The 23,759-nt window shown below is 51.4% G+C and overlaps 2 protein-coding genes across 2 annotated transcripts; both read left to right on the top strand.

Moving 5' to 3' along the window:
* The first annotated feature begins 758 nt into the window (after positions 1–758).
* On the top strand, positions 759–13,635 carry PPP1R8 (protein phosphatase 1 regulatory subunit 8). Its single transcript, XM_080632369.1, has 7 exons — positions 759–839; positions 5,119–5,179; positions 7,658–7,811; positions 8,428–8,648; positions 9,300–9,444; positions 10,144–10,208; positions 11,161–13,635. Exons 1-7 carry the CDS (start codon positions 778–780, stop codon positions 11,512–11,514), a joined length of 1,062 nt encoding a protein of 353 aa, XP_080488495.1. The 5' UTR covers positions 759–777; the 3' UTR covers positions 11,515–13,635.
* Positions 13,636–17,338: 3,703 nt separating this feature from the next.
* Positions 17,339–22,864, top strand: THEMIS2 (thymocyte selection associated family member 2; the record flags this gene model as incomplete). The annotated part of the gene is made up of 5 exons (XM_080632354.1): positions 17,339–17,447; positions 18,851–19,029; positions 19,092–19,251; positions 21,023–22,120; positions 22,770–22,864. Exons 1-5 carry the CDS (start codon positions 17,354–17,356, stop codon positions 22,862–22,864), a joined length of 1,626 nt encoding a protein of 541 aa, XP_080488480.1. The 5' UTR covers positions 17,339–17,353.
* Between the last annotated feature and the right edge of the window lie 895 nt (positions 22,865–23,759).

Here is a 23,759-nt window from a genome sequence, read left to right as displayed (position 1 = left end):
AGTATTTGTAGGATCCATCCTTCCTCTGGCCTGTTTTGGTCCTCTAACAACTGGCATTGAGGACACGAGTCCAGCTCGCCGGACTCAGCATGGCTGTAACTGCTTGATGCTTTCTCCTCTTTCTTTCCATCACTGAACTTAGCAGTGGGGCTGCTGCAGGAGCTATTTTTAACAGCAGTCTTGGCTACGTTCCTGAGCATGAAGAACCACCAGAACTGCCATGGCTGCTGCTGCAGCATCCTGGCACTCGGCGTTCCTGCCGCTCGAGTGTGTTTCCTACCGCTCGGAGCTGCTGGGACCTGGCTCTGGGAAGGCTGGTGCTGGCTGTGGGAGCCAGCCAAGGGATGCGGATGCTCGCACGGCTGCCTGGGGCTGAGGCCTCTGCGAAAGGGCTCTCCGTGGGGATACTGGAGAAATGCGACTGATTATAGAATCCCAGCCTGGTTTGGGTTGAAGGCACCTTAAAGCTCATCCAGTTCCAACCCCTGCCACAGGCAGCGACCCCTTCCACTAGAGCAGCTTGCTCCAAGCCCCGTCCAACCTGGCCCTGAGCACTCCGCTGCCCCGCAGCACGTCCCCCGAGTCACTTGCCGCCCTGTTTCTCGGCCGCTCAGCGCACACCGAGACCCGGAGCCGCTGCCGGGGCTCATGGAACCGCTCCGCCCGCTCCCGCCCCCTTCCCCTCAGCGCCTCTCGCCGCGCGGTGCACGCTGGGATCGCGCTTCTCCTCCCGCCTCCCGTCGTGCCCCGGGCGCGCCTGAATGGGGCAGACAAAAGATGGCGGCGAACGCGAACCCTGGCGGTGGTGGAGGCCTTTCGCTCTTCGAGTGCCCCAGCTGGTGAGCGGCGGGACGGAGCCGGGACCGGGACCGGGACTGGGACTGGGACTGTGGCTGCTGCACCGGGCCCATCGCGTCTGCGTTTGCCGCGGGCTGCCCGCCAGGCCGGGGGAGTGGCTGTGGGGCCAGGCGTGGGGCGGGAAGGGCCCGGGCCTGCTCTTCCGACCCCGCGGGGCCGGTGCCGTCGCTGGCGGGGCCTGGCGGCGGAGCCGGGAGCAGGGCGCGTCCAGCGGTTACCGCAGCTTTAGGCTGCTCCCGGCGATGCTGCGGCTCTTCCCAAGAGCTTCAACAGCACGGGTGATGGAGTGAAAATTAAAGGTTCTGCTCGAGCTGCGTGTGCAGCACGAGAGATCCATCGGCTTGAGGCTGGCCGGGGGGGTTATTGCATTGAAAACTCGGGGCAAAGCGGCGTGCGGGAGCAGCAGTGCCAGGACCATGATTATGGCTGGTTTCGAGCCGTAGTTGGACGGGATCTCTGGAAATCAGCTGCTCCAGCCTCCTGCTGCAAGCAGCGCCTTGGATTAAGTTACCTGGGCTGCGTTTGCTTTGATTTGTTTGATGCAGTACTAAATAGATCTCTGCTGTGCCGTCGTCTTTGGGGGTTGGAACATTGATTATCCGCGGGTTGTGCAGTTGTATTTTAAATCACATAGAAAAGGAGACAACGTTATGACTGAAAAGTGAAGCATTGGTGTGAGCTGGCTCTGTCTGTGCGTGCACAATTGCAGTCTTTAATTGCACAGTCATCTGAGGTTTACCACAGATCCCCTGCCTTTCAGTGCTGTGATGATGGTGCTCAGTGAATCTGCCTTGGAATTTCAGCTGGTTTGGGAGTGTCTGTCTTAGCTGGTAAAGCCATCTCACCCTCTCACGAGAAGGAATTGCTCGTGTATTTTAGTAGATCATTTGTGCCGAACGTACCCAGTAAGAAACATGTCTGTGAGACAAGATGGTGCTCCATAAAATGATGGCATGATAGAGTAGATAGAAAGCGATTCTGGATGTTCAACCTGATATTTGAAATATCTCTTTAGATGTATATGTTTTGTACAACAGTGTTCACAACTTGCATTCTATTCAGTGGTAAATCTGAATTACTTCTGCCTTTGCGAGCTATAGACTGACCAGCTGGAGAAGCAGAACTTTTGCAGTGCTCAGTTGCAGTTACTTGGATGCTATTGCAGAAGGATTCCTACATAAATACCACCTGAAGGGAGGATTGTTACACCTGCGTCTGTGAGGGCCTCTTTAGGTACATATATTCTGACTTCTACTACAACCAGGGCAGGTCTTGCATAGCTTCAAAGTGCTGGTGCTGGCCTGGTTTGGTTCTGAAGCACATCCTGTTGTGCTGAATGATGGAGACATGAGGGCAAAGGGGCGCTGGGAGGATGCTCCGGGCCAGGGTTTCACACCCAGGAGTGGGAGGTTGTGTTCAGGTGGCAGGGTCTGGTTTATGCTGACATTTCTCAGGTTTTTGGTAATTTGCTTTTTGCAGCCTCAGTGTCCTTTTGCTGTTATGTCTTAAAATCCATTTATTTCGGGTTTATTTTTCTAATCTGCAAAAAAAGTAGATTAAAGTTCCTGTTAAAGCTTTCTGTGGCTTGGGGCGGATCTGCTGAATTGCAGAGTCAGGCTCACAGTTTTAAAGTGTTTCCTGCTTTCAGAGCAACCCAGAGAGGACGCAGGTATGGTACTGAACTGAAAAACTGATATGGAATGGAATCGGTATTGATACTGAGTGATGGGCCTTTCCCAGCAGCAGGCTTGGACCAGTAGTATTGTTATTTGAAGCTCTGACTTCCAGAAGGGCTCAGTGTAAACATATCTTGCAGGATCCTTGAAATCTTCTGTTTAGGTAGCAGCGTAGATCCTGGTACAGAGAGCTTGGGGTGACCAAAAACATGGACTTGCAGAGGGGCTTTGTGGTCAGTTGTAGTGATTAGCTTCAATGTCATCAGCTTGTATGAAAGTCAGAATGAGAGTCTTTACTTATCTGGTTTTCTGCTTCTGAGCAGACCTGGCTTGGGAACTACAAACACCAGTTGTATGAGAAATAGATCTTAAATGTAATCAACAGAAATAGCTTTTTTTCCCTTTTTTTTGCCTTTAAATTCCCCATATTTTTGAGGTTTGCCTTCATCATTGTACCTGTTCTTTCCTAACGGGATTAGTGGTTTAGTATCCAGTTTCCAGAAAAGACTTCCACTCTGAAATTCAAGGTTTTCAATCAGTTCAGTTTCCAGGGTTGAAGTTCTGGCTTTGATTTAGTTTTTGTCCTGTTAGAAGGTACTTCTTCAGAGTCCATAAAATGCATTATTCTTTCTTTTCTTGTGCTTCCAACAGTTAAACTAGCTCGAGACAATGACAGATGATGAATGCTGTCTTCATAGTGCTTGTTTGTGCCAGCACTTGTGTATGCATCCACTGTAATTCCTCCCTAAGTGTTGGCAGAGACATGGGCTATGCATTTGAAATGGAAATAAAGGTGTTGCCGATACTATGGGTCAAAATTGAGCCAAACAATGACATTAGAAAATGTCTTTAGATAACAATGACATACCCTGGTTTTATGAAGATTTTTGCTTTGCTTTTGAGCTGGTTTTAGTGAGTAAAAGTAATTCCTGTGAGGTGCAAACGATCTGGGGTGTAGTTGTGGGGTGACCATCAGATGTTTAATGACTGCTGTGCTTTTTTTGTGGTCTAACCTGCATTGGGGATGCTGAATCTTCCTTTACTCTCTCGACACACCAGGAGTTAGGAGGTTGTTCTGGAACGTACACACATTCGAAGTAGGATGTTTTAAAGGTAACAATGATTTCAGTTGCTTTGAGCCAACAACAGGCTATTCCTGGCTGGGATTTTACACAGATTTCTGGAGGGGATGAGCTTAGAGTTCTGAAAGTTCCACCCTGTCCTTGAAGTTGCTCATGGAGATGCGTACAATAGGCACACAGGCCAAGATTTTTAGGAAGTAGCTAAATTTAGGCGTTTGAATGCACATTTAGAAACCTGAATGATTGACCTCATTTTAAACTAACACAACAGAGTTCAAGCTGTCCTGTCCATGTCTTTCATAGCTACAGCTCAGAATTTCTCTTTCAACTGGGTATGACTGAGTCAGTGCTGTTGGAGAAGGCACTGATGAAAATACAGTCTGTTACCTGTGCTTAATAAAGCTCGAGTCAAACCTAACCAGATGCCATAGGGAAACAGCGACCTTAGTCTGGGCCGGGACAGAGCTTAAGCTGTCTAATAAAATAAAACCAACACTGCTTTTCACTGGCTAGAGGATTTTAAAAGAGAGATGGTATTGGGGAACCCTGCCTTACAGCTGAAGGGAAAGAGCGAAAACTATAGGATGGAAATGAAAGGGTTTGATCAGAAATGTAGGATGGAAATCAAACTGTTGGAACAACAAGGCTGTGGAGCAGCTTTCTGGTAGGCATAAAGGTTACAGTCATGTCTTTCCTTCGTGTGATTTCTACACTTCCAACATACCTGTTCTCCGAAAAAGGAGGAATAATCTTACCAAATAATCATTGCATTGTTACTCACTACTTAATATTTGTTTTCCTATTTAATTCAGTGCTGTTTGAATTCATTTTTTGATGCCATAAACCCTGTAGTTCTCTCTAATAGAATATTTATGGGCCCTGCTCTCAGGAATTAATTTTTGTACACAATTTCCAAATTTCACTGTATTCCATGGAGACTTTGCTCCTGAGTAAGTAACCAAGGGAACCAGTGGGAACCAGTAGAATCGAGTTCTGTGTGGAACTGCATTGTAACAAGAAAACATCCGTAGTGCCAAGGTGAAGTTAGGCAAATGCTTTAATACAAATGGAATGCTTTGTTCAGTTGAAGCAGGCACGTCTCTCATCAGAAAGCTTCCATAAAATACTCCTAAAACACAGTGCAATTGTTTTGTGTTCAGGATAAGTCTGTAATGGCCAAGTTTAAACCATGAGCTTTTTGAAGTGTGTTTCTTACAAACTGAAAGCTTGGTGGGAATTATGTTAATGCTTCTGAGAGCAGAGGGAACCATAAATGCCTGCCATCAACCTGCATGGGTTTGTAAGAAATGATGGGTTATGTGTTGGCAGAAGGCATCTGCAGGGAGGAGAAGAAAATGATGAGATTTTCATGTTTTCCCCCAAATAATCCTGCTTACATTTGTGTAGGTTTGGGCTGTAGCTCTAGTAGAGTATTAGCTCTAACCCTAATTAATGTTCTATGAAACGTTTTGATGCTATATTTTCCCTTCTTTATTTTCCAGGGCAGGGAAGCCACCACCTGGCTTACATCTGGATGTGGTCAAAGGAGACAAACTCATTGAGGTATGAAAACAGGGTTTGTGTGTATTGTGTAGATCATGTACATAGGTATCAGCAGTAGAACATTTCCCAGCATTTTCAACACTTCCTCGTAAATATTTAGCTTCTCTCTCGTATTCATGATGTTCACATCAGTTTATTTTACTCTGAAACTTCAGAATGAAGAGAATTCCATCTTCTGATTAGATGCACTGTACATAGGTACAAAACTGCCCTGCTCAGATAGCAAGCAGTGACACTTGGCTTCCTGAACATTAAACCTGTCTTAATAAGAGAGTGAGTAAAAGTAAAATGCTTCCAAACTTAATTTTGGATTAAAGTTGACATTTTGTTCCCTACAAGATACTTACAGAGTACTGGAACTGCATCAGGGCTGTCCTTCACTGACTCTTTCTAGGCACTATAGCATTCAAACCCTTTGCATTGCATTTGTCTTCAATCCGTGGGCCATGGATTCTGTTTCTCATGGCCCAGTCCATGGGCTATGGGTTCTGCTTCTCCAATTCTGAAACTGATGCGTGTTCAGAATCAGTTTCAGAGATCAGAGAGCTGCGGTAGGCTGCTGCTCAGCTCAGCCTTCTCACTGCCATGCCAGCAGCACCAGCTGGGTGCGGGTTGTACTTGCCATTCCGTTTCCCAGTCTTCCTTTCAGGCCTTGTAATGAAATTCAGTGAGCAAAGCCAAATGGCTTTGTGACTTTGGGGGTTTTGGTGTGTGGCAAGTGGCCAGACATAATGCAGCCTTCCCACCTGGGAGACTGATTCTGTAAGATGAATTTTCTCTTGTCATGTTTCCTTTGGATTCTTGAGCTTGGAGAGGGAGCTTTAGGATGAAAGAGTTTACATGGACTTCTCTGCTAAATTAATCCTCTGGTGCTCAGCGAATGTCTGTCACAGGAGTCCTGCTCAGGTCTGAAAAACAAAGCAGCAGAATGCCATATGGAAGCTGAGGATGCACCATTGCTTTTGGTAATGGACGAGCAAAGTTGGTGTTGATAAATGTCAGTCAGGAGATGTATTGTGCTGGTGGTATCAGGCTCTGAGGCTCTGCTGGCCAAAGCTTTTCTGAGGCCCAAGCTGGCTTGGCAGGGAAGTCCTAGTGCACTGTTCCATGTGGCATCCATGGCTGCTTGTGTGGCTGCCTTGTGGCCTTACATGCTGTATTGGTAACGACTAGAGTCCTCTAGACTGCAGTGGTTACATCAAACAATGAGCTATGCTCATGTCTGGGAGCTGTGCAACACATGAACAGCATTTAATGTGATCCATCTCTTTCCCTGTTTGGTACATGGGGCAAATAGCTTTTCAGTTTTATGGTAAGAACATTATTAAATCTTTCTGGATTACTGAGCACTTGATACTAACCAAGCCATCGGTATCCCAGGCCTTGTGCAGAGGTCTGTGGTACACCATGTGATTGCTGGGTCTGAAAAGTGCTACATTAAAACAAGCCATGAAGTGTTTAAGCTCAGTGTGTAAAGGAAGACACTGGGTTATAACTCAGAGGCACAGAAAATTTTGGAACTTATCTTGGAGTAAAGGCAATAAAATTATTTTCCCCAGTGATTTGTGACAATATTTCCAATTTATTAATTCACTTCTGCATTTGCAAAATCTCTTGAATGCTGCCAAGTCAAAGGGAATGGCTTTAACCTGCCAGAGGGGAGATTGAGATGAGCTCTTAGGCAGAAGCTCTTCCCTGTGAGGGTGCTGAGGCGCTGGCACAGGGTGCCCAGAGAAGCTGTGGCTGCCCCATCCCTGGCAGTGCTCAAGGCCAGGTTGGACACAGGGGCTTGGAGCAAGCTGCTCCAGTGGAAGGTGTCCCTGCCCGCGGCAGGGGTTGGAGCTGGAGGAGCTTTAAGAAAATGTAGTAGAAAATGAGGTTCATGTGGGGTTTTTTTGCTTGGAGATAAGGCAGAGGGATAGAAATACTTGTGTCTTATTCCAGCTGTCTCATTTTCTGCATGACTTTGTAGTGCTACAGAATTTAGGTGCTCATAGTGTCAGTCTTTCTGATAGCTCGAAAAACCCCCAAACCAGCTACCTGTAGCTAGTCTGACACATTGGGTCTTTCTGGATGAGCAAAACTAGGAGCTAACAACTGAGTGACATGAATGCCACTGCCAGAGTGGGAAATCCTTCCTCATCCCACAGTCCTAGTGCCTATATCAACCCTTTGCTGGGATATGCATCTGCCTGAAGGCAAATTAATTCAGTCTAGTATGGCAGCAGAAGACTAATGCAGCAGACGAGCACTTTGGAAGCTGAGAACACTGGGACTTTTCCATATTCAGCTGCTCTGATTTTGCAAAGGGAAGGTTTGAGTTTCTGTATTTATGTGTCAGACAAAACTGAAATATTGATGAGCTGTTGATGCTTTGTTTAGAATTTCCTCCGTTTATTCATGTGCTTGAGTTTTTTCAGGAAGATCCACAAGGTGATAAGAGTCTCATACACTTCTCTGTTTGATACTCTACCTCAGAAACTCATCATTGATGAGAAGAAATACTATCTCTTTGGGAGAAATCCTGATCTGTGCGATTTTACCATTGACCACCAGTCTTGCTCTCGAGTCCATGCTGCCTTGGTCTATCACAAGCATCTCAAGAGGGTTTTCCTCATAGATCTGAACAGCAGTAAGTAGTGTGACATTTAACCAGATAGAAGCACAGTATTTCAGTGCTTAAGCATTCCTGAATCTGAGACACTTTTTCTGTTGTTGTTGTTTCACTGTGTGGATTGATGACTGTACTCTGAAATAGCATCCTAGGGAGAGATTGTAATGGGTTTGGAGCAAAGAAGTTATTGCTCCAGTGAGGTTACATCTGCTTCACTTGGTGTTTAAAAGAACATTTCTAGACTCTGAAGAGGCTAAGGGAGAAGAGGAAAGTGGCTTGGCCTTCCCTTCAAAATTTCATGAAGCTTTCTTTACTGAGGGTGGTTTCTCAAGATCTAAAATCTGTTTTTTCCACTGAGGTACTGATTCCAGACATGGTACATTGGGACCCACAAGAATCCAAAAGTAAATGGTGTTTGTAGTTTATATACATGACTTTTTGAGGACTTCTCATGTGTGTTACCTTAGTTCAGGAGATGGTGGGTGATATGTACAATAGCTCATGTTTTCAGAGTACCTCAGGGACTTGTATCTCAGAGCAACCATGTAGTTTCTGAACTTCTCAAGACTTGAACTTGAATATTTTGAGCCCAAGCTCATGACTAACAGACTCTTTTGCATTTTGATGTTCTCAGCACACGGCACATTCTTAGGTCATATCCGTTTGGAACCTCACAAACCCCAACAGATACCCATTGACTCCACGGTTTCATTTGGTGCTTCTACACGGGCATACACGCTGCGAGAGAAGCCTCAGACGCTTCCATCGGCAGTTAAGGGAGATGAGAAAATGGGCAGCGAAGATGAAGAGCTCAAGGGCTTGCTGGGCCTGCCAGAGGAGGAGACAGAACTTGACGTGAGTGCAGTGTCACACTGTACCTAGATGGTGTTTCTAGCTAAACAGATAGCGTTCCTCTTTTGTTTGCTTAAGTTCAGGTTCTTCATTTCTTGGCCTTGACGGTGGTCTAAGGTGTTTTCTGCTGGCAGATGCACACAAAGTGTCTTATTCTGTTGTGATCATGCAGCTTCCCAGAATCAACTGACCTAATAATGGTCTTCCAGTGGTCTGCTCACAGTGGCACTCCAGGGAGTTACACACTCCCCAGCTACCCCAGGTCGAGGATGATTTCCCACAGCTCCCCATTTCCCAGTAACTGAATACTGCCCTGTTTCCTGCAGTTAACTAGTGAAGAAGGAAAAAGCAGCATATGTGGCATTCGCAGGATTGTTGAGGTGGGAAAGAAACTCTCAGGGTCATCTAGTCCAGTCCTCCGGCTAAGCAAGGTCACGTACAGCAGGTTGCCCCAGGATCATGGTCAATCATGTTCTGAGTATCTGCAGGCAGAGACCACAACCTTTCTGAGCAGCCTATTGCAGCACTGGAGTGCTCTTTCTTCCTATAGTTCTAAATAGTGTGCTGTGGTTTCCTGATGCGCACAATTGCATGGTTAAATGGAACTTCATATGCTAGTTGCTTAAACTATTTCATCTCCTTATTTGTCACTAGAACCTGACAGAGTTTAATACAGCCCACAACAAAAGAATTTCCACGCTAACCATTGAGGAAGGGAACTTGGATATTCAGAGACCAAAGAGAAAACGGAAGAACTCCAGAGTGACATTCAGTGATGACGATGAAATCATCAATCCGGGTAAGTAGTTTGCTTTAGTCTTCAGTTGATGCCCTTAAGGCCCCCTTTCCAGTGTTCTCATAGGGATTCCTCCTGGCTGCATATGGATAAGAAGAGAAATTTGGCAGTCGATGTTTGGGGTCTGCTATTTTAGAGATGCTGCCACATGTCTCACCTAAGTCTTTGGCTTAATTTAACACCAGCCAGAAAAACCATTTTGATTTAGAAGGTTATGGAGTTCAGTGCTCAGAACATCCTAATGTAAACAGCAATTTTCTGCATTACAAAAAGGATAATATTTCAGTTTTGGAGCCTGTACCTTGAATTCCTTCAACTCCTTCAGGATTCCCCCAAGGACTTCTGGGGATGGCTGCTGTGCCTTTGAGCATGTGCAGGGGCTTGTCAGCTGCAGCTTTCAGCCCAGAACTCCAGTGTGACCAGTGACAGCCACCCATCCATACGTTCAAGTCCCTGTTCTCCGCTGAAGTTGGAAGCTTTTCTCTTACCAGTGGATCTGATGAGCCCACTTGGAGCCAAAGCCACTAGGTGTCCTCCTGGCTCCTCTCTTCATCTGGGCATGCTTGTGCTTCCTAAGCACCACTAGAGGACTGCCTTGGAGAAGGTCCATGTACCAGTTCCTCATATAGGCTCCTTTACCTGACAGATGCTCTATCTCTTCCTGTATTCTTACTGAAGGCATCACTGTTCTTGCTTTTGCAGAGGATGTGGACCCTTCTGTTGGACGTTTCAGGAACATGGTGCAGACAGCAGTAGTCCCTGTTAAGGTACAGAGTAACTCAATTTTCTAATGAATGCGTTATATTGATGAACTACTGACTGATGACATTAACTCATTTTGTGACTTACGCCTTGAGAACATAATGTTCTGTGGTGAAAAGTGTTTTATTGTTAGCAAGTCATGTTCATGTTTCACAATTGCAGTCTTTTTAGTAGATTTGACCATTTCCCTTCAAATCCAGCTATTGCTCTTCAATAACACATGGGAGCAATGGCAGTATTTTTTCCCTCACAAAAAGAAACTCTTCCCAGAATTCCAGTACCGTGGTTCTAGGCATTGGTTAAAATTATGGGAAGTATGGAAAAACAGAAAGTAAAAATGAGAGGTTGTTTGTTTAAATCCTGTAAGTGCTGAAGATTTCCTCAGGTTGTCTACTAGAACTAGCAGGGTTTAGACTTTGCTCCAAGATGAAAGTGTTGCCAGTGCTATATTTAACTTGACTACTTGTAAAGCTTCAGAGTAGCTAAGCAACAGTGTGATAGTGACTTCACTTGTTGCTGGTATGCATGAAATAATGTGTGTGGAAAAGGATAATTCTACATAAACCCCAGGCTGCAGGAGATCCAGATGATCAGGAGCTAGACAAAATCACCCAAGTGATCTAGGAGTTGCAGTTTGTTACTGGGGGGAGGAGGGTCTGTGTTACTGACTAAAGACCTCCTCAGTCTTCTGTTTAGGATGAGCTCAAGACTGCCAGGTGTGTACAGGAGGTAAAGAAGTGCTCAGACCTGATCTAAGTTCAGTTTCTGTCACCGCTTCCTGCATTGTGCACCTTTAAGAGTTTATTATTAAGTGGTTTGCAGAGAAACCCAGAAGAAATCTAATGGGATGTGGTCTGTAACCACTTTGCGTGGCTGGTCAAGGTGCCTTTTGGGGGGCCAGTTTCTACGATTTGCTTATTTCATGTATTCTAATGCTTTAAATACTTCCATCTCCAGAAGAAGCGGTTGGAGAATGCAGGCTCCCTGACCACAGATGATTCCACATCGCGCCGGATGCAAAACTTCCCCTACAGCGGAGGATTGTACGGGGGTCTACCTCCAACCCACAATGAGGCAGGGTCCCAGTCGCACGGTGGCCATGGGACAGCACTCATTGGTGGCCTGCCAATGCCCTACCCCAATCTCGCCCCAGATGTGGACTTGACTCCTGTTGTGCCCTCAACAGTCAACATGAACCCAGCTCCAAACCCTGCTGTCTTTAATCCTGAAGCTGTGAATGAACCCAAGAAGAAGAAATATGCAAAGGAGGCATGGCCGGGCAAGAAGCCAACCCCTTCCCTGCTGATCTGAGCTGGAGTTTGTGGAGTGAGGGTGGGAGTCACGAACTCCAGAAACTGTTGATGTGCAGTATCGTCTTTTTAAGATTTCAGTGTCCTAACCAGATGTAATACCAAGATTGAAGAAGTGAAACATCCTTTAAAGATCTGTCTTCAAACGTTTTTATATGTCTGTTAAAGGGAAGAAAGAATTACAGCTCCCATCTCCTTTTGAACAAAAATATCTGGCAGCCTTTTCTTAGCCATTACTGTCTCCAGAGGTCTTTACTCTCAGTTTTGATCCAGAGGTTGAAGGGGCAGCATCACACAACTTAATTCTCATTTATGGCATGACCCTGCAAATCCACGTGTGGAGGCGATGTGCTCACTACAAGTCATGTTGTTGCCACTGGACTTGCATGTAGCAGGTCAGCTCTATCAGAAGTGAATGGTTGTGGGGCCAAGCCTTTCGAAATCCCATTAATAGGAGTTCTAAAACTTGCAAACTATAGGTCAGCTTTTCTTTTGTGCATTTTCCAAACCCACCAATGTGTGGGACATTGTTGGGAGGTTTTTTGTATTACTTTAGTTTGGCTACAGCTTTGGGGTTTTTTCCACCTCAAACACTACAGCATCCCATTAGTTCATGAGGACATGGAGTTAATGGACAAAAGTAGATGGGTTTCCCAAGCTGTGGCCCAGTATTGTGGTGTTTGGGGGACTAAAGGGGTGCACACATGGATGGATGGGAGCTTGTGTTGGTGCTACCGGGCATGGGAAGCCTCAGAGCATTTGAAAGGTGGGTAGACACTGCCTATAAATAACCAAGTCGGGTTGATCTCACCCTTATGATCACTTAAGGGTGGAGTTAACACAGAGGAAACCAGTTTCTTTTAAACTTGGTGGCCCTTTTAACCTAAGTAGTTCGATTTGTATTTGCAAATGGAACTTGTGAGCTTAGGGCATGTGTGAGATGCAACAAGAGACATACAAAAATGAGCAGCCATCAGCATGTTTAACAACTAAAACCACAATCTCCTGGTTTGGCCACTAGTAACGGGATGAGAGCACAGTGCTGCTTAGAGCCGGAATATCAGTTCTGAGTAGAGAATCTGCCTCACCTTGAATAAAGCAGTGCACAAGTTGGTTTCATCATATTACATTTTTTGGACTACTTCATCGCTTTGTCCTATTGAATAAAATAAGCTTGATTTGAATTGTTGCTCTGGCACTTCAGATCCTCAAATTTAGATTTCACCTTCTGATTCACATGTATTCAGACACAATATCTTCTCTTTATACCAGGTAAGGCCAGAGCTCTGTTTTGCCTGGACTTTTTTTACATTGGATAATGCAGTTCAGCTTTGTGGTGACATTCCTCTGTTGTGTGGGGATTTCTCCAGGAGATATGCACCACAATGACAACCATGTGCCCAGCTCTTCATTCCATACAGTACTGTGGCTACCTGGCCAAATTGAGGTGTGCACATCTGGTGGTTGCTGGAGCAGGGTGACAGTGCCTCTGGTGTGCTGCGAGCATGGGACCTGGTTTGGACACATGCTCCAAAATCAGTGTGACTTCTGCATCTGCAGAGTGATTGCTATCGTGTTCCTGAGCTAAAAATGGGCTGGGAGCTACCGCATTCCCAAGAGGAGGGGTGGCCTTAGAGACTGGTTTGTCCCCCTCCCTGCACCATCTAGCTCAGGCTGTTAGATGGGTGAACACAGGACCTCTCCAGGATAGTTGTGCTGCTGTGTTGAGTTGCTACTGACTATGATTCAGTCCTCAGACATCCTGCTTCCAGACACTCCATGTGGACTCTGAGAACCTTTCTCCCTTTAGTTTTGCTTCTTCCTGGTACGTAGAATTGTCTTTTTCCAGCCAGTCTGCTTTATGAAGGCAACTCTTTAGGGTAAGACTAGTTAGGGCAAGTAAAAGTTGAGCAGGTTTTCTTCTTGATTTATTTTGGTTCTTCTTTTTTGATGGGTGTTTTCCGTTTTGTTCTTTGCAAGTGGCTCTTTGCAAGGTTTTTCTTGAAAAGGGAAGCTTTACTGCTCATTGCTTATCAAGCTCCTCTCCTCTCTGGGGTTGAACAAGCTCTCATTATTGTAGAGCTTAGGGGACACAGCTGGTACAGGAGGGGACGGTGTAACATCTAGGGGCTTTGTACAGACGTTTGTACACTTGTGTAATATGTAATAGGCCTTTTCACACTTTCTTTTGAGCTTTTTACCTGTAACCTTTACTATGTTGTAAATTAAACGCAGATTTTGCCAGCTTGGAGAGTGTAGTGTGTTCGTTCCCAGCCCGCACTTCCGCAGCTGAGGCTGTACCTTTACTCTGTGGCTTATGGGATGGATTTGTGCCGTGGCCAAGTGCTGCTGTCACTGCAGTTCATGTGGCTGGCTCATGCTGTAGCTCTTAAAGCTGCTCCAGCTCCTCTGCTTGTGACCTGCTTTGCTGCCTGGTGCTGCAGTGAACAAGAGGGACACTTAAGACTGGGTTTTAAACAGCAGTTGCCTTTGTTTTGTGAGTGAGGTTCTACCAGCTTCTGGCATAATCCTCCCTCCACAAAAGTTATTCTTTAGAGCCCAGCTTTGCTCTTCTCGTTGCCCAGCTTGCTGCCTCTGGCACACAGAGGGGCCTTGGATCTAAATGCGCTGTCCTTTGTCACATTGGGTCTGCAGCTTGTCCCGGACTCACTAGGGAGAGCTGCAGAGAAAAACAGTAAACTGGGACCTGGCTAAAGGTGCCTGCAGTGTAGGGTTGAGCTATTTAGGCTATAGATGAGTACTTTTCAATGCAGCAGTATCCACTGGGCAGTTCCATTTTCATTACTGTGTCAGCAGGAGGCTGAATCTTCACAAGATGTGCAAGCTGCTGATGTGCCATAGGTAAAAATAGTTGGTACAGGTCAAGTAGTTAGCTTTGTGATCTGATGTTTTAAGTGTTGGTATGGTTAGCTAATTCATTTCCTGTGTTAAAGGAAAGGAGTCCGCTTGCATGATAATCTAAAGCACTCTGCAATGTGGAATGCAGAGATGGGAACAAAGAGGTCAAGTCTGCAGCTAAATAAAAGACTGAGCTATAGTGGTAGTGTTTTTGAGGCCCATTTGTCCTTGCAGCGTTACCTGGATTGTCATTGTAACCCCTCTTCAATCTTGGTTTTACAAGGCCATGGCACCCAGCGGGTATCCCAGGAGCTGGTAACACACTGATGCAAGTTGTTCTATTCGCAGTGTGCTGTGCAATAAGGTACCCATGTGGTAGAGACATGCCTGAAACAAGGACTTCCTGGAGAGGAGGTCACTTGTCCCTCGGGCCTTTTAGGAGAGCAGGAAAAGCTTCCAGCACAGAGCAGGTGGGTGAGCAGCCACAGCCCACATGCCTCTGATCATACCAAGTGCTTTGAATCACTCGGGAGGCAGCAGTGCAGGAATGCTCCGGCCATGCTGTTGAACTGCAGCAAGAGCTTCCCTCACCCACAGAACCTAATTGCTCTTCCCTTGTTTCTGCCGGGTCGTCAGCCAAAGAGCAGCTTCATGTGACTTACATGAATTGTTTGCTGTGTGCTCATTGCTGCTTCTTGGGTGATGGGGTTTGGGGTTTGGTTTTGGGGTGGATGGAAGAGGGGAGCAGAATAACCAATTGCATGAATAACCAGCCTCTAGTAGAAGGGTTATTTCTGCCTAGCATGTCTTCTGCAAAAGGCAAAAAGCGGAGCTGATGGTAGCCCTCTGACCAGTGAGTTTCTAGCTAGGAGTTTCCCCATTTGCTATCACTGGGCCCATCTCTTAGAGAGGTTTTATGTCTTTCTTGTTACCTCTTAACAACTTTTATCTCAGTTACTCAGTGTGCGGAACACAACCACTTACACCAAGATGCAGGCTTTACAGTTGGCTGCTGCTGCTCCGAATCCTGGTCAAGGCCATCGCTTGTACCTAGTTGAGCATCTGAATTTCTGCAAACCCTTTCCAACAGACTTTTCACCTCTACTTGTCCGTGCTGTTAGGTGTGTTCTGCTCCTCTCTGGCAAATGCACAACCGGAGGGGAAAAGGCAATTGCATCATTTCCTGGCTCACTGCATGAGCAACTTCCTGTGGCACAAGCCCCCTGCTCCTGCTGCTCTCCATCCTCATCACCGGGGTAAGAAACAAAACCACTCATGGGAAAGGAAAGGTCTTCCCACAGCGCTTGGGGAGCGCTGCTGAGGGGGAGCCGAGGGCTCTTTGTGGAAGGGGCCAGGCTGGTTTCACTGAGCACTTGAACTGAAGCCGCAGTTGCGAGGGCTTCGCTGGCCCTGCCCTCGAGGGCACCCGTCTGGCAGCAAGCAGGAGGAAGAGAAAACATCGCAGCCCTTCCTCAGCTCAAGGCTTGGGCAGGTTTGCTGCCTGTTCCTCCTACAGCTGCTCTGCTGGTCCACAGGCATCCCAAAGCCCTGCAAAGCAACAGCCTCCCTGGCTCATCCCCTGCTGAACTTGGGCTCAAGGCTACGCTCCCAGCAGAGGAACACAGGCATTGTCGCCCCCAAAGCTCAGCTTTATGGCCTGCAGTGAGCTGTCTTCAGCGTATCTCTGCCTCTCCTCACTCCCCTTCTCTTGCAGCTCTTCCCCATCCCAGAAGAGATGCTGCTTCCACCTTGGCTCTTGTTCTCCATGGCCCATCCTTGGCTCTTAGCTGCTGGAGCTCAGCAGCCTGGCGACTTGTTCCTAAAAGCCTCTTTCAGGCAGAAGCCAGTGGGCTTTTGAGCTGACCTCCCACGCTCTGCTCCATCCTTGTAGGTTGTCAAGACCTTGACTTGTCTGACTTGCCCTGGTGGTAGGGATAGGCCAGCTCCAAGTGTCAGTTTGTCCTCTAGATGTTCTCTAGATGTCCCTGCTGCTGTGACACCCTGCGTGGTGTGCTGCAGGCGCCTTGTGCAGGGGGAGTCTCAATGTGCATGCACTCCCTGTCAGTCAGATGGCTTCAGCCTGCACCAAATGATGGGAAACACCAGTTCCAGTCAGTGCAGCTACTTCTGCAGCTGGAGGCGAAGCAGAAAGACCTCTCTTCCTGCATCTCCGAGTTTCATTTCGACATTGTCCCATCCTGCTCCCACTCCTAGCCTGCAGCTTCAGGGCAGGGTGATTCATAGGGTAAGTTGAAGGAAAACCCTTACAGAGATGAGGAGCAGCAGCTCTCAGAACCCATAGGGCTGGTGGCTGCGGGGACCATGGTGGGATGCTTTGTTGAAGGATGCGGCTGTCTCTTCTTCTGTCCTGGAGACATGGGAATTTGGCTTTGCCTTTCTCATGGCTGCCATGACCAGAGCCACTGACTCCCCTCTCCTGACACACTGAGCACAGCCAGGACATGATGTTTGTGCTGGGGGTGAGTGGGGTCTGAAAGCCCAGACGTGAGCCAGGATGGAGGTGCCGGTGTGTCTGTAAAGGGTGAGGGATGTTTGGACACAGCCCTTTGCTTCCTCCACTGCAGTCCACCCAGACCTGTTCCGCAGCACCATCACTCTGTCTGGCCCCGGCAGGGCAGGATGGTACAGGGGAAATGTGTGATGGGGACAGCCTGGGTGGGACACGACAGGTCAGCACCTGGCAGAGCTGCGGCCTGGTGCCTTCACCCATGTCACCACCAGGGCCAGGACTGGGGGACCCCAAGCCGTGATGGGGTCAGGAAGAGGATTGACCAGCAGCGCATAGGTCAGGCTGTGCAGGCTGCACAGGTGCTGGTGGCACAGCTCTGTGGCCAGAAAGGGAAGTTTCCACTGCTAGAAACAGAAGTGAAAAGCAGGCAGAAGTGAAAGCAAAGCTCAGATCTGCTTCCCACACAGTTCCCATCTCTGCAGAGTGCTCTGGAGCACCCAGCAGCACGGCCATGGAGCCCCTCTCCTTCCAGGAATACATCTGCTCCCTGGACCCCGCCACTCTGCCCCGCATCCTCAGGGTTTGCTCCGGTGTCTACTTCCAAGGTGAGTGCTGGGTGCCCATTGCCTCCCAAGGGTGCCCCAAGGCTGTGCCACCTCCCTGTGCCCTGCCGCTGCAGCCTGGGCTGTCCTCCTGCCACCAGAGAGGCACAGGTTCTCGTGCCACCAGCAGACACTGTGCCTAAGCCACAGCTGCTTTCAGTAATGCTTTAGGGGCACCAAACGCCATCCAGGCTGGTCCTTCACTTCCTGCACTGCCCTCATCCCAGGCAGTGAATTACCTGCTGGCAGCGGGTCTGGCAGGGATGGAGCCATGTGCTCAGTACATGGGGAAGGTGGCGTTATCCCTGGCCCCAAGGGGAGGAGACAAGAAAGGGCACAGAGCCTGGTCTGAGCATCCTGCTTCCTCCTGCACCATGTCCCTGGAAGGACATCTTAGGTGAAGGAGAAGCCTTGGCTGCCATGGCTTTTGAAGAGCAGAAGTGGTTGGGGTGGCCTTACTCTGCTCACTTGAGGTGGATGTTCAGCTTTCCCACAGGCTTCTGGTGGCCTAAGTGACATCTTAACGTTGTTAAATGAGCAATAACGCCGCTGCTGCACCAGCAGCAGTGCCCCTGTTCTGCCCTTGCTGCAGTCCTGGTGGGGCTGGTGGTGCTTTCTGCTTTGCATAGCAAGGGCTTCGTCCGAAGTTCACCCCAGAGAGGTTTGGGGTGTGCGGAAGGTTTGGTAGCAGCTCAGTGAATGCAGAGATTTAAAGGCACAAGGCGGCGTTGCTTGTGTTGGAGGGGGCTGTGGGGTGGTAGCGTAGCCTGAGGGGTTCCTGCTCCAGGAGAGGCAGGAATCTGCCCCATCCGTTTGCACTGTGATCAAGCACCGAACCTTTCCTGCTGCATTTCCCATCTGAGCCACATTGGTTCAGCCTCCAGCCGCTCCCGCTGTGCTCCTCTGCACTGCTCTTCACCCCTGTTACAACCCTGTGCAGCTCCCAGCGCTGGCAGCTTCCCAGGACATGGGCTGGACAAGCTTCCCGGTATTCCTGATTCCTTAGAAATACACAGCCCAACAGAGACCCCTCAGCCAGCCCGGCTGCGTGTTCCTTTGGCTGCCGGTGAACGGTGCTGGACCCTGGGATCAACCCCTGCAGACGCTGTGTCCTACACTGATGCTATTTCTTGACCCCTGATGCTATTTCTGGGTTTCCTGCCGTTACTGGAGGTCTCGCTGCTTGTGGGTTTTGGTAGCAAAGCTTTGGCTCGGTTCCCAAGATGCTGAACAGAGCTGCTGCCAGCCTCGGCCCCTTCTCAGGCTCCTCTCCCAGCCTCCACTCCCCAGCTCTGCGCTGGAGCTGGATGAGCTTTGAGGTCCCTTCCACCCCAAACCTCTCTGTGGTTCTGTGGAACGCTGGAGGAGGCGTTTTCTCTGAGGAAACCCCCTTCTCCCCCCCGCAGGGTCCGTGTACGAGATCTCGGGCAACGAATGCTGCTTGTCCACGGGCGACCTGCTGAAAGTCACAGCCGTGGCGCTGCAGAAGGTCATCTGTGAGGACGCGGACACGGGGCAGACAATGGAGCTGCCACCGACGTTCAAGGGTGAGCGGGGCTGCCCTGCCCCGTCCCGCACCCCAGGGGTGCCCCCTTCCCTCTGCAGCACCCAAGGGCTCAGCCGCGTCCTCCCCTAGGCGTGTTCCAGCCGGCACCGCGGGGACCGCTCCCGGAGGGCGGCAGGGACCGGGGGCTGACGCTGCAGCAGGCGCTGGGCAATGGGCGGGCACGGCCGCTGCTGTGCAGAGCCCTGGGGCCCCGTGCGTTGCTCCTGCGCCCTGTCTATGAGGTGCACGCTGCCATGGACCGTGAGTGAGCCGGGAACCGCCCGGGATGGACATGGGGGGGGTCGGGGTGGGGGGCGCCCCTGGGTTAGGGCAGGGAGTGCTGTGGGGCTGGGATGGGTTGGGATGGTGTGGGGTTGGATGGGATGGTGTGGGGTTGGATGGGATGGTGTGGGGTTGGATGGGATGGTGTGGGGTGGGATGGGATGGTGTGGGGTTGGATGGGATGGTGTGGAGTTGGATGGGATGGTGTGGGGTTGGATGGGATGGTGTGGAGTTGGATGGGATGCTGTGGGGTTGGATGGGATGGTGTGGGGTTGGATGGGATGGTGTGGGGTTGGATGGGATGGTGTGGGGTTGGATGGGATGGTGTGGGGTTGAATGGGATGCTGTGGAGTTGGATGGGATGGTGTGGGGTTGGATGGGATGGTGTGGGGTTGGATGGGATGGTGTGGGGTTGGATGGGATGGTGTGGAGTTGGATGGGATGCTGTGGGGTTGGATGGGATGGTGTGGGGTTGGATGGGATGGTGTGGGGTTGGATGGGATGGTGTGGGGTTGGATGGGATGGTGTGGGGTTGAATGGGATGCTGTGGAGTTGGATGGGATGGTGTGGGGTTGGATGGGATGGTGTGGGGTTGGATGGGATGGTGTGGGGTTGGATGGGATGCTGTGGGGTTGGATGGGATGGTGTGGGGTTGGATGGGATGCTGTGGGGTTGGATGGGATGGTGTGGGGTTGGATGGGATGCTGTGGGGTTGGATGGGATGGTGTGGGGTTGGATGGGATGGTGTGGGGTTGGATGGGATGGTGTGGGGTTGGATGGGATGCTATGGGGTTGGATGGGATGCTGTGGGGTTGGATGGGATGCTATGGGGTTGGATGGGATGGTGTGGGGTTGGATGGGATGGTGTGGGGTTGGATGGGATGCTGTGGGGTTGGATGGGATGCTGTGGGGTTGGATGGGATGGTGTGGGGTTGGATGGGATGGTGTGGAGTTGGATGGGATGGTGTGGGGTTGGATGGGATGGTGTGGGGTTGAATGGGATGCTGTGGGGTTGGATGGGATGGTGTGGGGTTGGATGGGATGGTGTGGGGTTGGATGGGATGCTATGGGGTTGGATGGGATGGTGTGGGGTTGGATGGGATGCTATGGGGTTGGATGGGATGGTGTGGGGTTGGATGGGATGGTGTGGGGTTGGATGGGATGCTATGGGGTTGGATGGGATGGTGTGGGGTTGGATGGGATGGTGTGGGGTTGGATGGGATGGTGTGGGGTTGGATGGGATGCTATGGGGTTGGATGGGATGGTGTGGGGTTGGATGGGATGGTGTGGGGTTGGATGGGATGGTGTGGGGTTGGATGGGATGCTATGGGGTTGGATGGGATGGTGTGGGGTTGGATGGGATGGTGTGGGGTTGGATGGGATGGTGTGGGGTTGGATGGGATGGTGTGGGGTTGGATGGGATGGTGTGGGGTTGGATGGGATGCTGTGGGGTTGGATGGGATGGTGTGGGGTTGGATGGGATGGTGTGGGGTTGGTTGGGATGGTGTGGGGTGGGATGGGATGGTGTGGGGTTGGATGGGATGCTGTGGGGTTGGATGGGATGGTGTGGGGTTGGATGGGATGGTGTGGGGTTGGATGGGATGGTGTGGGGTTGGATGGGATGGTGTGGGGTTGTGTTGGGATGTTCTGGGGTTGCAATAGAGGTGCTGCAGGGTCAGGAGCCTACTCCAGTTTGGTGCTGGGACCACAGCGGGTGTCTGTGGTGGGCTCCTCTCCCACATGGGGCCAGTGAGAGCTGCGCTCCCCCAGTGCGCAGGGACGTGGGAGGTGGACGTGGAGGACGTCACGGAGGAGGCGCAGGACGTCCGCTTCTCCCAGCCGCTGCTGCTGAGTGAGGTGCTGGCCATGGCGCACATGCTGCCGGCGCAGGCCGAGATCCTGGAGGGCCTGGCCGGCCCCGCCGTGTTCCAGAGCTCCTGGGGGCCGCGGCTGCGCCAGGGGCAGCGCCTGCAGCTCCACGGCTGCTCCAGCGCATGGCGAGTGCTGGCCTCGGCCCCGGGCAGGAGCCGCCATTTCCTGCTCACCAGCACCTACCGGGACTGGCTCCGGATGCGGCCGCGCCAGTTCACGGGGGTGCAGGAGCTGGCGGCTGCCCTGCGCCCGGGCCGGGCCCTGCGCGTGGTGGTGACGCAGGACTGTGAGGGACGAGGCCTCCACGTGCCCCCGCTCAGCGTCGGCGACCGCCTGCGGGCCCTGGGGCTGCAGGGGCACGGCCCGGGCACCCGCCTGCGCTGCCGGCGCCACAGCGAGGAGGAGGAGGAGGAGGAGGGCGAGGAGCTGCTGCTGCCGCTGGACCTGGGCGGCAGCTTCGTGGAGGAGGCGCGCAGCAGCAGGAGGTACGGGCTGGGGGAGCTGCTGGAGCAGCAGGCGCTGCCCTGCGACGTGCGCGTGGTGGCCCCGGACCCGGCGCTGGCGAGAGACGCGCTGGGCTCCCTGCCCGCCCTGCGGCTCGAGGCGCGCCTGGACCAGCCCTTCCTGGTGGGCAGCTTCTGCGAGGAGCCCGAGCAGGGCTTCGAGGTGCCGCCGCAGTGGATGGACTGCTCCGTCCTGCTGCGCCAGGGGCCCGTGCGCCCCGCGCCGCCCTGTGCCCCCGTCGAGGAGCTCACTGAGGCCTTCTACTACCGGCTGCTGGCCCAGCTGCCCTGCAGCAGGGCCCCGCCGCCCCCCCGGCCCCCCAAGCCAGCGCAGGCAGGGATGGGTCCAAAGGGGAAGCCTCCCTTGGCACCCGGGTCCCCTGGCCCTGCGCCGATGGGCCCGGCTCCTCCAGTGCTGCCCCAGAGGAGCACCTCCAGCCTGTGTGGACAGCGGGGATGCCCCGGGGATGCAGGTGAGACCCTCGACACCCCCTGGTCCCCCCATGGGGCTCAGCACTGAGATGCGCTGCCCGGGCAGGAGGATGGGGCCGCCCAGCATCAGTGGGTTGTGCTCAACTGAGGGTGCTGCTGGCCACCAGCCGCTGGGGCTGTCCTCATGGGGACCTGGGCAGGGATGATACCTGCACCCCGACAGCCAGCTGGGCCCCATGGGGGCTGCACCTCCCCATCCCCTTGTCCCAGATGCAGGAGGGAACCCACAAGTAGTTGCCCAACCCCTGTGTCCTCAAGGTCTGCCCCATCCTCTTGTCCCACAAACACGGGGGCACACGAGGGGACCACCCAGCCCCGTTGTCCCACGTAGGGACCATGGTGAAGGGAAGCAAGGCTCAACCTCGAGGGCGATGGGGCAGTAAACACTGCCGCAAGCCCTGGACCTCCATCCTCTCTCCACGCCCAGATCACGGGACCTGTGGCCCCAGAGGCTGGTGTCTATGGTGGCAGAGCATCATGAGAGGCCATTCCCCCCCTGCATCCTGAGCCCTCATCGTATCCGCGTGCAGCTCAGATGGGGGAGGCTGGCAGAGCAGGTCGGGGTGTCCACCATGGGGTTTCTGCTCTGCAGGTGTGTGTCCACAGCCTCTGCTCTCTCTTCCCTTCCAGACCCGGGGAGCGACAGCTCTGAACATGATTATGAAACCATCGACGACACCATTCAAAAGACAGTGCACAAAATGCAGGCAGTTTTCCCCTTCTAGTCCTCCACTGTGAAAGCCACCAAGCCTCCAGCCACTCTGAGACCTTGTGTGACATTGGCTGCTTGTAGGAGCTAAATCCAGCTCTGGGGATGCACAGAACCCTCAGTTGTCTCAGTCCTGCAGAATGGTGCCCATGTTCCTCAAAGGCAAGCAGCCTGCTCGGGACAGCCCCGAGCACAGAATGAATCCCCCTGTTGTGCTGTCTCCTTGGCTGTTGTCACCCCTGGGACTCTCCAACAGCACCAGAGCAGCATGGTGCTGGGTGCCCACTGAGATGCCAGCACAGGCGCTGGGACATGGACCTTGCTCTGCTCCGCGGTGCTGACAGGGGGCCTGGGCTGGGATTAGGGGGTGCTTCCAGGCAGATACGTGCTGGGGCCAGCACCTCTGTGGCACGTGGGGAGAGGTGGAATCATAACAAGGCCCCTTCACACAGTGCAAGCTGTGCCCCAGCCGGGGCTCAGTGCACCCAGCGCCATGGTTTTGCAGTTGCCTGTCAGGAACCCACTTCTCTAAGGCAGAAGCTGCATTTTTCTCAAGTGCAGCCAAAGCTGCTCCCTCTGGCCCGATTTCTGCACCAAGGTTATAAAGACACTGTAAAAACGCTGTGGCTTTGGGTCTTCCTGGGTTTCTCCTCCGTGTTTAACTGTACTTGGAGCTGGAAGCAATGTCTGTCCTGTGGAGCCCCCTCCTGCTTGCAGGTGTGCTTGTGGCACTCTTTCAGGCTCTTGGCACCTAGAAAGGGGCCAATGAGCTGCGCTCGTGGCATTGGATGCGAAAAAATGACCTGAAACCCAAGTAAGGACCAAAGGTCAACTTTTCTTTCCCTGGAAATTTGGCAAAAGCCCCAGGGAAGTGGCAGAGACAAAGACCTCATGGTCCTGATGTGCATTAG

The sequence above is a fragment of the Psittacula echo genome (assembly GCF_963264785.1).
Source record: "Psittacula echo genome assembly, chromosome: 21".
NCBI classification, from domain to species: domain Eukaryota; kingdom Metazoa; phylum Chordata; class Aves; order Psittaciformes; family Psittacidae; genus Psittacula; species Psittacula echo.
The sequence above is the reverse complement of the archived record's forward strand: the minus strand, read 5'-3'. Positions and strand labels throughout refer to the sequence as shown.

Excerpts from the sequence above, each read along its gene's own strand:
- PPP1R8 (XM_080632369.1), top strand. The coding sequence starts at position 778 with ATGGCGGCGAACGCGAACCCTGGCGGTGGTGGAGGCCTTTCGCTCTTC. Across the intron at positions 840-5,118 it reads CTCTTCGAGTGCCCCAGCTG|GGCAGGGAAGCCACCACCTG; the intron begins GTGAGCGGCGGG and ends TTTATTTTCCAG. Across the intron at positions 10,209-11,160 it reads CAGCAGTAGTCCCTGTTAAG|AAGAAGCGGTTGGAGAATGC; the intron begins GTACAGAGTAAC and ends TTCCATCTCCAG.